This window comes from Hylaeus volcanicus, chromosome 8 (genome assembly GCF_026283585.1).
Source record: "Hylaeus volcanicus isolate JK05 chromosome 8, UHH_iyHylVolc1.0_haploid, whole genome shotgun sequence".
NCBI classification, from domain to species: Eukaryota; Metazoa; Arthropoda; class Insecta; order Hymenoptera; family Colletidae; genus Hylaeus; species Hylaeus volcanicus.
The window spans coordinates 6,608,157-6,624,685 of NC_071983.1; the positions used below are offsets into that span (position 1 = coordinate 6,608,157).

General features: G+C 43.9%; 2 protein-coding genes across 3 annotated transcripts in view; one reads left to right on the top strand and one right to left on the bottom strand.

The window, feature by feature from the left end:
* LOC128880739 (uncharacterized) overlaps window positions 1-16,529 on the bottom strand; it is a 215,688-nt gene that overhangs the window by 196,966 nt on the left and 2,193 nt on the right. For both annotated transcript variants that reach the window (XM_054131123.1, XM_054131124.1), the window contains exons 6-13: window positions 16,273-16,436; window positions 15,395-15,634; window positions 14,730-15,099; window positions 14,505-14,655; window positions 14,028-14,225; window positions 13,815-13,957; window positions 13,505-13,726; window positions 12,979-13,320 (exon numbers count right to left, since the gene is read on the bottom strand). In XM_054131123.1, coding sequence (XP_053987098.1) covers window positions 12,979-13,320; window positions 13,505-13,726; window positions 13,815-13,957; window positions 14,028-14,225; window positions 14,505-14,655; window positions 14,730-15,099; window positions 15,395-15,634; window positions 16,273-16,436 — 1,830 coding nt within the window. The remainder of the gene's footprint in view (window positions 1-12,978; window positions 13,321-13,504; window positions 13,727-13,814; window positions 13,958-14,027; window positions 14,226-14,504; window positions 14,656-14,729; window positions 15,100-15,394; window positions 15,635-16,272; window positions 16,437-16,529) is intronic.
* Window positions 8,741-12,692, top strand: LOC128880742 (uncharacterized). Its single transcript, XM_054131133.1, has 3 exons — window positions 8,741-9,039; window positions 11,718-11,864; window positions 12,262-12,692. Exons 1-3 carry the CDS (start codon window positions 8,914-8,916, stop codon window positions 12,340-12,342), a joined length of 354 nt encoding a protein of 117 aa, XP_053987108.1. The 5' UTR covers window positions 8,741-8,913; the 3' UTR covers window positions 12,343-12,692.

Sequence of the window (16,529 nt, forward strand, 5' to 3'; positions counted from 1 at the left end):
ATACTTGAAATACCATCGTAATGTTATGTAATTCAATTTAACTCTCCGTTTAACCAGGAGAAAAATCCATTTCCCCATCGCATTTGTTGAAATTTTCCGCGACTTCCACCCAATTCCCCCTCCTATTTTCATTCAAAATACTCCGACCCAGTTCCCTAGTGCCTTTTACATCGTAGCATAGTTCTTGCACAAACTTCCCTCTTCATTATAGCGAGCATTAATATTACTAAATTTATCGCCCGTCTCGTCAAGTGGCCGTCTCGGAAAGTGCCTCGACGAGATCTTCCGGGCTCGTTTTCATTTTCGTTTGATACATCGATCACTGTTTCTTCTCGCAAACCCTAAAACCATCCGCTCCTCAACGACCGTTTAATTCGAGCGTGGCTGGTCGAGCATAGGAAAGCAAATTTCCATAAAGAATTATCTACAGTGCTCGGAATAAAAATAGTAACATTCTCTTGGGAAGCCAAGTCGATAAACCGGTGACGTTTCTTACTCGGGTAGATCGCAATATAGTAATTCACCTGCAAGGTCGCGTGGGTTAACACACAAAAGTGTCATACACGTGAAACCGCAGTGGTAGCGACGCAGTAAATAATTGTAGACTATGGCAGGCGAGTAGGAAAAGGTCAGATTCCGGATTAGGGCTAAGATTACGTTTGATCTCGATTGAATTAAACGTGTCGTGCATCGGAACCGCAGACTGTTTGGAATAAAAATGTTCAAAGACGTTACCTGAGGCGCGGTATACACGAGAATGAAAAGGAATAAAAGAATTCGGTTCACACTCAAAGGAAGACGATTGAGAAATTACAGAAACGAAATGGAAGGTTGTTGAACTTGGAAAATAGCGAAACGATAGACAGAATGTAACGGAAAAATAATTCCTAATCCTATAATCGAGTACCTAGTCCCAATATAGGAGTGGATCTTAAATACAAATTTATACAATGAAATTAATTCTTCTCAGATATTTGGAAGACGGTACAATGATTTTGAAATTATAACTCTATTTTGAAGACAATAATTTTGTTGATACAATGAATGTACCAAGTAGATAATTCCCTGTCTGTTCTGTTCCTTGATTTATCACTCGTACGAAGTCCGGTCTATAATGCGCGACGCGATGGCTTTGAGGCAGAAATACGCATCATTATAGAGCGTCAAGCAGTACGTCGCGTTTAATTGGAGACCGAGTTAATGATCGGTCGGAGAGAATTTGCCCCGCGTCGCCACAAATTACCATGTTTGCCAAGTTTATATAAGGGCTAGTTTATGGTGGTCATTAAGCGTTATCATGACTAGTCGCAATTTCACGGCAGCCGCCTACACTTTTCCTAAACGCTTTAAATATCACCGAGCTCCCTTGTCTAGAAGGTCGACGAACTCGATTAACAATCGAAACCTCGAGGACTGCTTGGCGCAGATAAATAATTTTAAGATGAAGCCGCCCCAGGGACTTTATTTTTATCTGTTAATTTACCATAGGGGCAATTTAAATAGAAGAAGAATGGGAAATGGATTAAAGAAATTGGACGTTTTCTATCTTGCTATGAGAATTCTTGTACAAAAAGTACGATGACTAAATAAGGAAACCTGCATCCTCTTAAATAAAATTCTCACTAACAGAAGAAAAATGGGAAATGCATTAAAGAAATTGGACGTTTTCTATGTGTCTTGCTATGGGAATTCTTGCAGAAAAAGTACAACGTCTGAATAAGGTAACCTGCATTCTCTTAAATAAAATTCTGATTAACGCTATTGCTCCAGGGACTTTATTTTTATCTGCTAATTTACCACGGGGCCAATTTAAACAGAAAAAAAAATGGAAAGTACCATACAGAGATACATAAAGAAAGTAAATACTTTCAACCTCCCTATAAGAACTCTCATAAAACCAATTTAACCTACTGTACATTTCCCAACCCAAAATCGTCACCGACCCCGAATCGATTGTTTTCCCTTACCGAATTCTGGTTCGCCAGGGGAGCCGTTCCAAATGATTCCCAGTATTCGCGAATAACCGATTCATGGATATAAATACGTCCGAATATTAATCGAGTTAAATTTGACGGACGAGCAGAACAGAGGTCCGTGGAATGACTCGTTCTAAATATTAAACCGAGCACCGATTGCTTTCTCGAAATTTCATAGAAGGCGTGAACTTGGGACGCGCATCAGACACACCTGGCGGTTCTGGGATCGATCCGTCGACTTTTAGGGTCAAACGGAGGTGTCGCTGTCCAGCTCATCAAGAAACATCGATAACGCGAACGATAGCCCCGCGTGAGCAGCGTCTCCGGGGACAGTGGTTCGGGAGCTTACGTTCGGAAGAAACACGAGTGCCACGGGATGCAGCGAACTGCATCGCGTGCAAGGTGCAGCAGGTGCGAGTCGTTCGACGACAAAGCTTCTCGAAGGATTTGTTTGGCCCCGTGTCAACGATTCCTATTATTATCGAACCTTATTTGCTCTGTCAATAACGGCCGAGAGGGAATCTTGTAACCGGTAGAATCGAGAGACGTTATTCCTTCTCCCTTTGGAGCCAGTAAATCAACGTCACCGGAAATAGCGATGGGATCAAGTGCCATAGTGGTTTCGAATTCTGATCAGCTGGGCTCCGAAGCGTCTGCGAGGATTTTGAACGTAAGCGGAACAGGTTATATAAATGTAGAATGGTTTTGAAAATTTTATTTCGCGCCAATTTTTGTCTGGGTATGTCCAGGTGTCCGAGTTTAAACTGATTCGAAAGGGAATTAAATATTAGAGTTGTGCTTCGTACGTAAAATATTGCCTCTAAATAAATCGAAACTACGACGAAATATACGAACGGAATGTAATAACAAAACTTGATTTATGACCACGATCATTGCTGTGATTAATTAACTCTCGCCGGACGTTATATTTGAAAACCGTTACTGCATTGTTCGAGAACAGGGAAATTAAATGATTTCAATATTTGATATATTCTAGTGAATGAATGATAAACGAAATGAATACTAACGTTTTGTAAAAGCTGTTTAATTATTAAAGGAAATATAGGAAGGAATTTCGTTGAAGATTCTTATCTTCTGAAATGGGAAACAGAAAATTTTCAGTGCCAATTAGACGACTAATTAGAGCTGAGTAAAACATTCAGAAATATTTCTGTTTAACGTTACTTGAGAATTGGACGTGAATCGAGTTTGTGGGTACACATTGAACTTGATCCCATCACTACGCCAGGAACACCGCGTTCCTGCTGCTGGATACACGGATTCCCTTTTTCGAAAACCAACGCTTCCCGTCACTATTACTTCGCTATTTATCACGTCGCGTCGGGATTGATTTATACGCGGCCGATATCGCAGCCAGCGATCTGGTTTTTCAATATGCGGCGGAGGAAATGCCACGGCGATACGTTGAGCGCCGATTTTTTAACCGTCGATATTATTTTTTAAGTAACTCGATGTGCCTGTTCCGATGTATATTGTAAATAATATTTCTAAAAATAGTACATGTGCTTGAGACGCAACCAAATTGAAAAGTCCGCCCACGCGATTTGTCTGACACGTCTGACCATCACTGGCTATTTCTACTTATGTCGCTCTATGTAAACATCGAAAATGATTAATGTCCCTGTTTTCCACCCAGTCGGAATCAATGAAAATCGACCGACCCACTGTTGATATCTCCAAACACCAACAGAAGTAGAACCAGCGAGTAACGAACATAAATGCCAAGTAACGCATCCCAAAAAAATGTTTGTGCTCGATTCTCTCGAAAACGAAGTCTCGCACAAAAATGTTGTCTCCAACGCTTTCGACGCAGTTTCACGCGAGGAAGAGTCCAGCGACGTGCGTGCTCTCCAACGCGTACGGCAATCGGATTCATTTTTCCTGCAATTCCCCACGCGGTTTCGGACGCGTTTGCCAGTTTTTCCCGCTTTCCCGCGACAACTCGCGTAATCCTACGTGCGCACCTATTCTCCACTCGCGTTAATCGTGAGTCTCGCAGCAAGAAAGCCTCCCAACGACGCGCCACGGTTCGTTTCACGTTCGAATAAAACATGCCAGGAGCGATGTCAACTCGCTCGAAAATAACGAATTGCTTATTCTGAGACGGAGTCTATCGAGCAACTGGGCGCAGCGGATGATCAGACGGTAATAGCTTTAACGTTAAATCAGCTCCGGTCGCGTGGTATATTGATAGACGCGCGTGCAACCGCAATGACGTAATTACGATTCGCAATTGCGGAGAATTGCGAGCGCGACCCAACGAACGATCCTTTTTGTTGCCAGCCCTGGAACTCGCTTATTCCACACTCGACGGAAATGTCCTCGAACCAGATACTGACTATTCCAGTTTATTTATTTATCCAACGACTTTATCCGTTCTATCGAAGCACTAAAACAGATTGCAAGTATTGGAAACGCTGCATTTTATAGAGACCGCATTAAATTTTACGTGGAGTATTGTTTCCTATCTTTATAACCATATACCTAGCTGTATCATAGCAAACGCAGCGTACGATTCAATTGTCTCCGACAATTTGCAAACTACCTGAAAATTAAATTGCCGTGAGAGCAGCTGGACGTAGCGATTTCGTCCCCCGCCCCCGACACTTTTAATTCGTCGTTTGCTTCCTTCTTGTTTTTCGCCATTGTGCCCTGCCGCTGTAAGGGAAAGAGGAAAGCTTCAAATTTAATCCGAGCGCCCAATTTTCCCAGCAGATACGCCCGTTGTGCGGAAACAAAAGGCGTTCGAAAAATTTATGCCGGACCGCTCGAATGCGCGCACAATTCTCTCCTCCTGCGCGAACAATTCTCTTAATCATTCCAATTAGATCAACCGGCTCGCCTGCCATCCGGTACTTAATTACTCCCTAATTAAATCAACTTCTAGCTGTGTTTTTCTGCGCGAACGAGAAGTGGATTTAAATAATATACTACAATATATACTACAATACCTTCCAGAGGACGCGTGTCACCGTCAAACGGACCGATGGAATTAATAGAATCGACTGCATCCGGTTCGACGTGCACAGCACTCCAGAAATAGCTGATCGAACTCGAGAAAATGGGGAATTCTCGACAGTATTAACGAAGCTATTTCTATTTCGCGTTTCAACTCGTGTTTGTTATAAATTGGATAGAATTCTCGAGTGTTAAATTAATTTTGCGCGTGTGGAAAGTCGAGGCGAATGAATCGAAGGCATCTCGTGAGTACGAGTGGATGAATATTATGCACCTTGAAAATTAATACGGATCGATTTTATTTTTTAATATATTCTATGCGACCTGAAAGTCGAGGTGGATGAATTTTATTTTCCAGCAAGCTCTACGCATCGTGAATGTTAAATCTCATGGTAATTACAGCGATCTGGCCGAGAGCAGATGCGGAAATTATTTCACGGATGAACAAGGAGACGTCAGCCGCAGTTGTCACGCGACGCAGAATGCGTGACCGACGTGCTCCAAGGGTTAGGACCCCTCTATCATGGCTTACGAAGGTAAACGTATGTACTATGTCTGCTCTTAACGTCAGAATACACGTTGAAATTGTCAGATAAAAATCTGGTAATTTTATTTTTCAATTAGACGTCACTTAGCATTATTCGTTCAACTGACGATACGGCATGAGAAAAAATATCTCGATTAACTGCTAATTTTTGACAGAATCATCAAGCGCATAATTTACATTTTTACACGCGTAACTAACCTTCTTTTGTACTATATTCCAATGACTACTTTGTACCTTATAATTTTAATATTAGACATACAATTAACCACCGCAAATTTTTGTCTAGACTCCGGATACGAATAAAGAACCTAAAGTCTCTTTAATTTGAATATTCTCGAAAGAGAGAAGACGCTAATATATCCAACAACAAAAAATTCCTACGAAACTTTCCGACTCGCGATTCGATAAATCAACGGAATTTTCGCATGGAACCGCCATTTTATCGTTGCGTACGTCGTGCACCATGCATCGATTTGCGTTTCGTGTTTGAACGGGGTGCACGTAATCAAAACGGTCGCCGTGATTTCGAATTTTTCAAGCTTTCCGCGTTGAAACCGCTCCGGGTAGCGATTTTCGTCCCTCGTCCGAGGGAAGCGAAAAGCTTAATCAGCCTGAATGTCTGGTTACGCATGTACGCGCACGAAATTTTTTATTTGAATAGCGATCGACCGCGTTCTACAGTTTTAAATTCGTCTCGCACCCGCTCTGACGCGTCGTTTTCATTCTTTTTTTTCTTTTCGCGGCCGCGTGACGCGCGACGCGTTTCGTTAACGGCGGCCGCGGTTAATGGACTTTTAAATTATTGGAGCTAACAATCGGGTTTTGCGGGGATAACTCGTTGCCTCGTACGGTAAACGGTTCAACTGGTGTTCATTTTCCCTTCAATTGTTGTTCGTTTGTTCTTCGCTCGTCAAGTTTCTGTGGAATTTTGCGAGGTCGCAAACTATTTGAAATGGAAGGGTTCTTTAAGTGAGATCAGCTAGCTTTGTAGGATCGACGAGCTATGTAAAAATCTGCGAATTTGTAGGATAGTGACTCTAGAAATTCAGATTTTGTGGCATCAGAGATTGAAGATATTTCTACCAGGAAATGGTATTTCAGCTCCTCCAAAAGAACTGCTGTTCCACCCACAAACAGACCAAGCGATCGCCTCATAACTTTCGATCATCTTCACCGTCCATTCGAGCTCCGCACACCTACATCATACACTCCACACAAAGCCCATAAATGCTCCTCGGACTTTAAGGCCGCCTTTCCAGCTCGCGAATTCCAGCTCCGACCGAAATTGCCAGGAGCCAGGAAAAACACAATAGAGAAGTAAAGTCGAGGCAACGGCGGAAGACTCGGCGGCAGAAGAGAATGGCGGCAACGGCCGGAAACCACGAGAACCATCGTTCCCGTCGCGTCGTTTCGAAAATCCCTCGAACCGTGGGGGAAATTATCGAGAAAGTCTATCGACTGTCGAGGGCAGCGAGGCGAGGCAAACTGCCGCTAATCACCGCCGAAATCTCGATTCGATGGAAAAGAGGGACGGTTTGGCGCACGTGGGTTGCCGGTGGTGCGCGACGCCAGGCAAAAACGGCGTCCCGTACGGACGCGTGCGTCGCGACGATAAATGCCATCGCGGTTCGCTGCGCGCGCTCCGCGGAGTTTTATGCAAAACAGACGAGCCGCGACGGATTTATCGATGAATTCGCGGATGCGCCCCGCGCGAACCCTCCTGGAAACGCTTCCCGCTTCCGCGACCCCCGTCTTCGGTGCTCCTCCGAGGGAAGCTTAAATATATTGTTTCGGAGCGGATAAAGCGGATTCCCTCGGAATTCCAGCGCGCGGATAAACAAGACGAACGCGAAAACCCCGGGGACGTACTTGGAATTCCGAGGACGCGGTGGAACATTTTTTCCACGAGATTCTCGAAACGATTACAGGCCGTACTCGAGCCGGAGAACCTGGGGGATTAACGAGATGGAGGGATTACCGGGCGCCTCGTTTTCGGAACGAACCTACGCGATGATACGATATTATTGGTAATCGAGGGTCGTTCCCTGGATCGATACTTGCGTGGCACGTTTAAGGAATTTTATTTGGATTTTTTTAGGGGGTGTTAGATCTAAAATAATTCTAGTCTTCGATGCGGTTCGATGCCCGAGCCTCACTGAGACAACGAGGTTAAAATGTCGAGAAAAAAATGCATGCAAATAGTGCAAGCGCTTGACACGTACTTTCGATGCGATTTTGCATGGCAAAGGCGGTGTTATGCAAGGAGGAGTACAAGAGGCAGAAAGCTTCAAGCATTATTGTCGGTACTTGCAGTTTCAAGAGTTCGAGATGCTCAGCTTTAGTGTATCGAGAGAAGTTGCAAAATTCCGTTTACGTCTACTGTATTCTATGCAAAGATGGTAATATTTACATTCACGGTATAGTCAGGACATAATACTCAAATTCAAAGGAAAATTCGAACACTTAAATCGATAACTCCATCCGATCTGAACAATTTTATAGAAGGGTAACTCGTTTAGATTACAAAAATAAAATAAAATTTTAAGGCTGAGTATACTCATTAACGCCAATAATTATCACAAAAATGAAAACCAGCGAGAAAACTAATACCCAGAATTGAAAAGGCACGACCAAATCTTCAACGATCCCCTATATCACACCAAAATCGTTTCGCCCACCGAAAATGTTTACGTTCCATCACTCTCCACGGACTTTCCTCTTCGTACCCTCGACTGCCAAACTACGCGTGAAAATTTATACGAGCCGTACATTTTGTTTCTATGTAACTGAAACTTGTTTTCGTCGAATTTAAACTAGTCCCATCTTTATTGCGATTCCGCGAAATTCATGAACCCTACGGAGATTTATTTTCTTTAACGTTTTATCTTCAGAATTAATTTACTTAATTCCACGGTAAAAAGTCCAGTCACCCACATATGGATGACGTGGCGATCAACGTGTTAATATCCCCACCCTACATGTTCCCGTGAAGAACCAGTCCGACCATCAACCCCTGCACCCGCGAGTTCCGCCCGCAACTCTGCGTTTCCGAGCTCGCGTCAAAGCCTATGCCAACGAAGTTCGGGGTCGACGGGCAAAATAAAAACCAAATCTCGTCGACCTCGCCAAAAACTGACAGCGAAGGGATTAAACGAATCCTGGCCGAAGTAGTACCCGGCGCCAAAACCCTACCTCCTGTCGCCGTCGACGCGAGGGGTGGTCTTAAAAAGTCAATTTCGCGGGACAAGCGGCTAAAGGGAATCGACAGGTTCATCGTGGGATGATTGGGAGCGGATCCACCCCGTGGATTTGGACATTTTTACGACCGCAGAGGAGAAAAGCCCGTGGAAGGAAAGCGCAACCTAAGCGAGCGCCACCCCTTCGTATTGATCTCGTTGCCGGCTGCTCAACATGGCGCCGGGGGTGGCGTTCACGATCGGTCTGATCCTCGTCGTCGGACACCTACACCAGGGGCCAGGAATCCACGCCAAGACCTTCAGCTTCCCCGAGTACCCGTACAAGGAGACCACCAAAAATGTAAGTCGCCGTAAGTTTTGCCTTCCATCGGCTCGAGATAGAAACGAGATCGACCGCTGACCGTATAGGTTATGGCCGACTGGCTTTATTTTGGGGGTGGCGCTTCGCCGCGACGCTGGACACCTGCAGCAACGTGCCACTTGAAATTTCTACGAAGAACGTGTCGGAGAATTTTGTGTATTCGTGACGCGCTTCACCCTCTAATCAGAGCTCTGATAATATTCTATTTTTCGGGGGTTGTTGTGGTTGTTGAGGACGCTACCCCTTGGAGAGTAAAATTCCAAGAATGGAGTCTGGAGGGGGGTTTGTTTCTGTTTTGCAGAGAAATATGTCTAGTTCGAGTAATTTCTTGTGACGTTCTCGGAGTGATTATGGTTGGAGGGGTCGCGTGGTTGTATTTGATGTTTTCGGGATGGTTCGACCTAACCTATTTTAAAATCTAGACGATTTTCTGGGAGCTGGTCGAGGGTTTAGAGTGTCTGTGATGCTACAACGACGCTGAAGTGGTTTTTACGTTACTGTAATCGCTAGACCAGGAATTTGATAGGATTATGGTGCATGCCGATGAGGCGACGATATGCAAAACACACGTGGAACGCGTTTCGTGTAATGTATTGATATCATTATTTTCTCTTGCATGAATCCATCTATCGTGCATGTAGTTAGCATATGTTTTCCAAATATTTGCATATGCAATCGATACGTCCGATCCGCAGTATGGTATTATTGATACACTCCACGACCTCTATGAAAAGAATAGAATTTCAAAGATGGAAAATCTTCTTTAAGCGTGGGACAGAATTTTGCTACATTTTCGCGGACACGTGCGGGGGTTCGAGCTGTTGACAATACTCTAATTAAACTTAAGTAGATCGGTATAAATTGTTCAGTGCTTCCATTAAGGTCAAAGCAAAACATCGCTCGTATCAGTTAAGAGAGATTCGAAATATTTTTCCTTGGGAACGAAAGAACCCTCTGTATGATTAAGTTTAAAAATTTCATCTAGTGGAACTAAGACTCTTAAGATTTTTTTCTAAAGAATTTCTCAGAGGACATAACAAAATAATGCAGACTGCACAAAAATCCTACGTTTACTCTATAGCTCCCACAGAAATTCTCTATTAAATTAGAATTATGATGAAATAATAATTGACATCAAAACGAATCAATTTCTATTTCTGTTTACATACTACTAATAATCCTATCAATCTCTAAATCATCGCTCCAGTCTTGACAGAATTCCTAGAGAAGACTTGAATTGAGAGTCGATTCAAATTCTGTATAAACCTGTCCTGTTGATTCCAATGACCCCTTCATTACTATGTCCCAAAATCAGTGTCGAGCTTTGAATTTTGATCCGATTCACGCGACTCCCTTTGAGTTACACTCAACCCCCGTTAGGTTGACCGGACTGTCGCATGGCTCGACTTAATGTTCCCATGGGGTGTATCGTCAGAGGGGTGAAATCGATTTGGCATTAACCCCGAAGACAGTCAAAGTGCTCGAGGGCATGCTTCGGTGGTATCGGTCGCTGATACGGTTATTCCAATAGAACGGAACGGAGACTCGCGTGTCAGTCGATACGGCCCTCGGAATAAGGATTACTCGTTGAATTGGAATCAATTATCTTCCTCTTGTCGAGGAGTTCGCTCCATCAAAAACACGAGTGTCCAAACTTTTCATTTCTCCATCACTTGTTGCACTGATATGTTCAGGCATCGTCACTTGTTACACTCGGGGCATATAACTCCTCAAACTTTGTTACTAAAACTTTCGTGGAAGTCAAAGGAACGCTTCTCTCGATTTTATTTTTGGGAAGTACTTGCTATTGTTTTTGTATTATTTTCTTTTATTTTCTTCTGAGAAAACCTTGTTTCATATATCGAAATAATTATTGCGGAATTCCTTGATTCTTGGGGTAATTCTAAATCGAACTAGTATTCGTAATTGTAGTACTTCTTTTTTGAGATGGAAAGAATAAAGTTTTCTGAAGTAGCAAGTGGAAGCAGACAGGCTATAGTCAGACACGTTACATACCAATAGAAGGATAAGCGTATGTGATTATGACAAATGTATATCTCTAGCAGTAAACGACCCTCCATAATGATAACGAGCTTTTACATTCACTTACACCGGTCGACGAAAGGGGAAGAAATTGTTTCCATAAAGACTGTCTTCAAAGGAAATTGAACGCGCCCGGTGGCGGTGGTACCAATAATAGAACTTCATGCCAGCACTAATTGGGGTTAATCTCCGAACAGGCTTCAACCAATTGTTGCGCTCAATTTTATCCGGTTATCGCGTGGAAGAAGAGTCGTCTGCATTTTTCATGACACACGAATCTTTCTCGGTAACAGATGCAGTGTCATTTTTGTTTGGAAACAAGTAGCCTCACGTCTGAATTTAGAAAAGTATCTAACATAACGAAACCTGACACAGAATTACAAGATTCGCGTTAAGAGAACGTTATAGCCTTCCATCGCGTTCCACTAATTCCATTTGATAAATGATAAATATTTGTTGTCATAATAAATATTTGTCTACTTTCAGAATTTGAGTTAGTCGTTTCTAATCAATTCCCAACAAGGGAGGGTTGAACTACTAAATTGGCTCGTCGAAGACTATTTGAATGCTTAGGGACGAGCCATGCTAAAAAATAACGCTATGCTTCCTCGCAGGAACTTCTCTTCAGGCAGTACGAGCAGACTTGCGAGGAAAGCGGCGCTTGCAAGATGCTGCCACCGCAGAGTACTATCGCTAAAACCAGATGCATCCGCGAATGCGTTTCGCCGTCCTGCTACAAAGAAATCTACTTGTTCGACCAGGTATTTCCTCCAGTTTAAGCTAATATCGATCACTACCAACACGGAACATTCGTGAACTAACTGCGATCGACTCCGAAGTCCAGTAGATATATAAGCTAACGAAATAAGAATGGCAAATGAATTCGTTAAAATTTTGTATCGCGTTAACTTTCACCAAGATTCGCAAGGTATTCGTCCGAGAAACTTCCTTGCGCCCCTAACGTTCTTTAGGATCAAAGATGAAACTTCAGGGAGCAATTTCATCCCTGGCACTCTGCGGCTCGTAAGAATAACAAGCTTCCTTTGTTCGAAGCCTCTTCGAAATAGACTTCAGACGCGTCGCGAGTGTTCCACTGTTGGCCGGGGGTAGGATTTTCGTGAAATTTCGAGTGGCCCAACGGAAGCGTTTCCGTTTCAGCTTGAAGAAGGGGAGATCGACGTGAGATTAAACTCCTTCAAGGGTTGCTTCATGCAGCGCAACGGGCGGCCGCGGAAGTAACGCAAGCCCAGCCCGGAACGAGAAGTCGAAACGACGCTCAGAAGAGAGGGGGGGAACTATACCAAGCCATCCATAACACAAAATCGCAAAAGCCAAAGGCGCGCAGCGCTTCCCGAACAGCTCCGAGTGGTTTTAGGGAGATTAGAGATACGAGGAGCGCGATTATACTAGCGATACAACCGAAATAAATATAATGCTATATTTCAGAATCACAGAAGCGCACGCGTCCACACGCGGACGAACGCGAATTCGTCCTGGATAATCTTTTTCTACTTTTTGTACGCACGTATTGCCATGTTGAAGTAATGTTACGAACGATGTTGCACGGGTAAAATAAACTGTTAAAACAAGCTGTGGTATTTATACTCGTTCCAGTCCTCGTGTGTCCTACACCTTAAACTGGGACAGCTGGAAATGGAATTTTTAGAAGCTAGCAGTCGCTTTCATTATAAACGGCAGTTTTTTCTATGTGTCGAGATATAAGAGGATTTGCATTGTATTTGCTATCAGTACAGCTATCTTTCAAGAAATATACACATTTCCTAAGTAGAGTAGCGAATAAATAATTCAAATGCATCGAGATGCATGAATATTTGGCTGAAATAAGAAAGAATAGATCTGAAAGGGAGCACTCACCGCGTAGCGAAGACTGTTGAACGCATCGTCCGTTCTGGTGCTCTCGGTGGCCTTGACGTAGTTCCTAAGCCGATCCAGAGTCTCCTCGAAGGGTGTCTTGCAGAGAGATCTCTCGTTCCACGGTCCCTCGTCGTTGCAGTACTTTCTCCGGCAGCGCAGCCAGGTCGAGACGAACTCCAGGAAGTGGCAGGAAACGTAACGCGTGCTCAGGGTGCTCGCCACCAGGCCGTCGTTACTCATGGATGTGCACAATTCGTACAACAAAGACTCCACGTGCTTGTGACAGAAGATTAGCACACCTTCTAGACACTGGCACGCTATATCCCTTTGCGTCGGGATGCTCTGTCGACAGATGCAGCCAAGGTTCGAATATAATAAAAGGGATGAAGGGTGAATTCTAATAAAAATAAGAGAGATATCGTTTGAAAGGGAAATGAAATATTCGTAACGAGTTTCTTATTTTATCCATGGAGAAATAATTATTCCTTCGTTTAATTAACATAGTACTAAATGTGGTAGGACTAACTTTGCCATGTATGATGTGAAGAGTTTCGAAAAGGTTGAGAACTCCTCGGGCTCCGTCACCGCTGCTCGCAGCCTCGTCCAGCTTAACAGCGCAGCCATCGATATTTTGCGTCAAAAGTTCCAGCGCGAGTTGCATCCCATTGATCGAGCAGTGGACAGACGTCCTTGTATTGAAAAGTAAATCTGCTAGGCTTTGGGCGCTGATCGACAATGATTCATCGCGCTGGAGCACGAAATCTACTATTAGATACTTCGAAAATAAATGGTGGTTCTATAAATTCTTCGTTAGAAAAAAAAAACAGACGCGACACCTGTATCGACGATTTCTCCTGGCAGTGAATAATAAACGCCAGCAGCTTCAAACAAACAGCTGACAATTCCGGAGCGTCCTCCGAGAATCCCTGCACGAGCAACTCCTCCAGGAAATTCGGAGTTCCGATGCACTTCTCGATTACTATAATTATATAGAAAGGAGATTACATTCGACGTCTTTTATCCAGCGAAAACTCCAGGGGAGTATCTACCCATGAACGGTTTGCTCGTCGCGGACGTGACCAGCAAGACGTACGACTGCATTACCGCCAGTGTCCTCAATTTTACATCAGCCTCTCTTCTTAATACGATGGCCATCAGGCTGTCCGCGCAACGATTCCTGACGCTCAGGGACAGAGAGTGAGGAATAAAGATGTTCGTCAACTCTAGCACCGCCTTGATCTGCTCGTCTATGAACAGCGTTTAGATTTGTTGGAGATTGGATTTCGACGAGCTACAGTCTTCATTAAATGTAAGTAATAGTGTTTGTCCAGAGTGCAGTGTACTTTCTCAAACACTATCACCGCAAGCTACAGGTACGATACAGCTCATCGGATGCGATATGAAATAAAGGATTAGAAAGACTAAAGAGCGTCTATCCAGAAGTATAGAGAAGATTCCTAATAAAAGGGTGTTTCCCGAGCTGTCGTTCAAGAACAAGGGTAAATTAGAGAAATCGAACTGCCAACCTTTATCCCGCTGATAAGACGAAAGAAGACTGGGGAGCATGTGCCAGGCAATTTCAGCGATCTCCTTGGCGTTGTCGACGCGTATCATCTCGCGGACCCCCTTCATCGCCAAGTTAATTATCCTCTCCGAGTACCCGGTCTGTATGGCGAGCTGTTCGCGAAAAGAAACATTCCATCCAGCCGTGCGAACAAATTTTTCAATTCCGACAAAGTGACTCTAAATACCAATAAATAATGTCGAACGACTTGGTCGCGATCTAGAGTTAACAGAGGCTTGATGTCTCCGTCGGACTCCACCAGCCAGAAGTCCAGCGCTTTGTTCCTGAGATGTCTGGGAACGTCGGGGCAGGTTAAACAATAGCGAAGGAGATCAATGTGGTGAGTGTAGCAGTCGTTCAGTCTGGAATATTGCAACGCGGCGGCCAATCGCGTCGCTGCCTTGCCGTAATCCTGTTCCGAGTTCGGTGAGGGATGGGAGACAGACGCGATGGCGAACAGAAACCACAGGACCTTCAGAATTTGCTCTGAAATCTGCTGAGACTTGGGCAGACCGACGATCCAAGTTATCAAGGCCCTCAGGCATATCATGTCGCTTCTGAAATGTTTCTATTGATATTAGAGAGAACGCTTCCGAGGATGTCTTTCAGTTTCTATCGAGGTAGAAACTGAATATCATTTTCGATGTATGAAAACGTGAGAGGAATGTGTTATAATCAAACCGCAGATGTCCTACAAGTTCATATTTGCTGGCGTATGAAAACGTGGAACCATAAATGGTAATACAGTACACGTGTTACGGACATTTACAGGTTAATTATAATTCTTTTAAATTATATTCCGATCACTATCTTCCTAACAAGACTGTATTTAAGTGTAACATGAACTCGTACTCTCTAGTGCCGTGGTAATGATAATACGTTAACATCATCAGCGCGATCGCGCTGTTTCCTCGACGGGCAACGACGTCGTTCCACTGCTGGGAGTCTCTCGGCAAGTCGAGCAGTCCCCTGTGCATTAAATTCTCGAAGCCAGTCGCGCCCTCGGGCCACTGATTGATCGACAATGATTTATCGCTCAGAGTGGTCACGATTCGCGACAGGAGCGCGCACGTGCTGCGACGCAGATTCTCTCTAAAACAGCAGATAGGTTCGAGTGGTCTGAGACGCTCGATACGTACGTAGGAGGAAACTGATTATGCCAGCAGACATAAGAATAACTTGATTATGAAGGTGGATAGATTATCCAGTTGCTTGATACATTATTATTCTCGCGACTCAAGAATTTGTATTTCTGTCGCTCGATACCGAACCCTCAAGAATAACGACGAAGATAATAATATACCGAGATTACATAAAGTGATATAAAATAAAACTCAAGAAAATGTGTCGACCATTTCATGTCCTATTACGTTGTGCCGAATAATTAGACTCTATCTTATTATTACTAAAGTATAACGAACTATAGAAGAAACCAAGAAAAGTTTTGGCTATAGAATGTCCTACTTTTCTTTGCGAAGGGAATAGGTCAATGTAAAAAGGTAAAGTTATGTATACCGCACGGTGCCATTAACCTGACTCATACTGAATGCACAGAATTCATTAACATTTAATCGGGGCGACCAATTTTCGACGAGAAAGTCGTTCGAAACACTCCCAAGAAAGAAACTTCGGTCGATTTCTCCTTCGAAGAGATTCGAGAGAAACGTGCGAGACTTCTATGGACTTCGTTGCACTTCCCCCTACTCCCTGGGTAGAAACGCGCGACTTACGGAAGCCTGGTGGTTAAAAGCAAGAAGTACTTCAGATATCCGTTCGCGGTCAAGTGGTTTGACAAGTCGTCGCGGCTGCAGTTGCTCAGCTTGTAAAGGCTGTTCAGACAAGTCACCAGGCTCCGATGGAATTCGAGCCTGCCCGTTTCGTTTGGCTCCGTGCTCTGTCGGAGGCAGAAATAAAAGGTCCATTGACGCTTGTAATTAAATATGTCGCGATCTAGACGGCCGTGTAACGCGACACCGATTCGGTAACT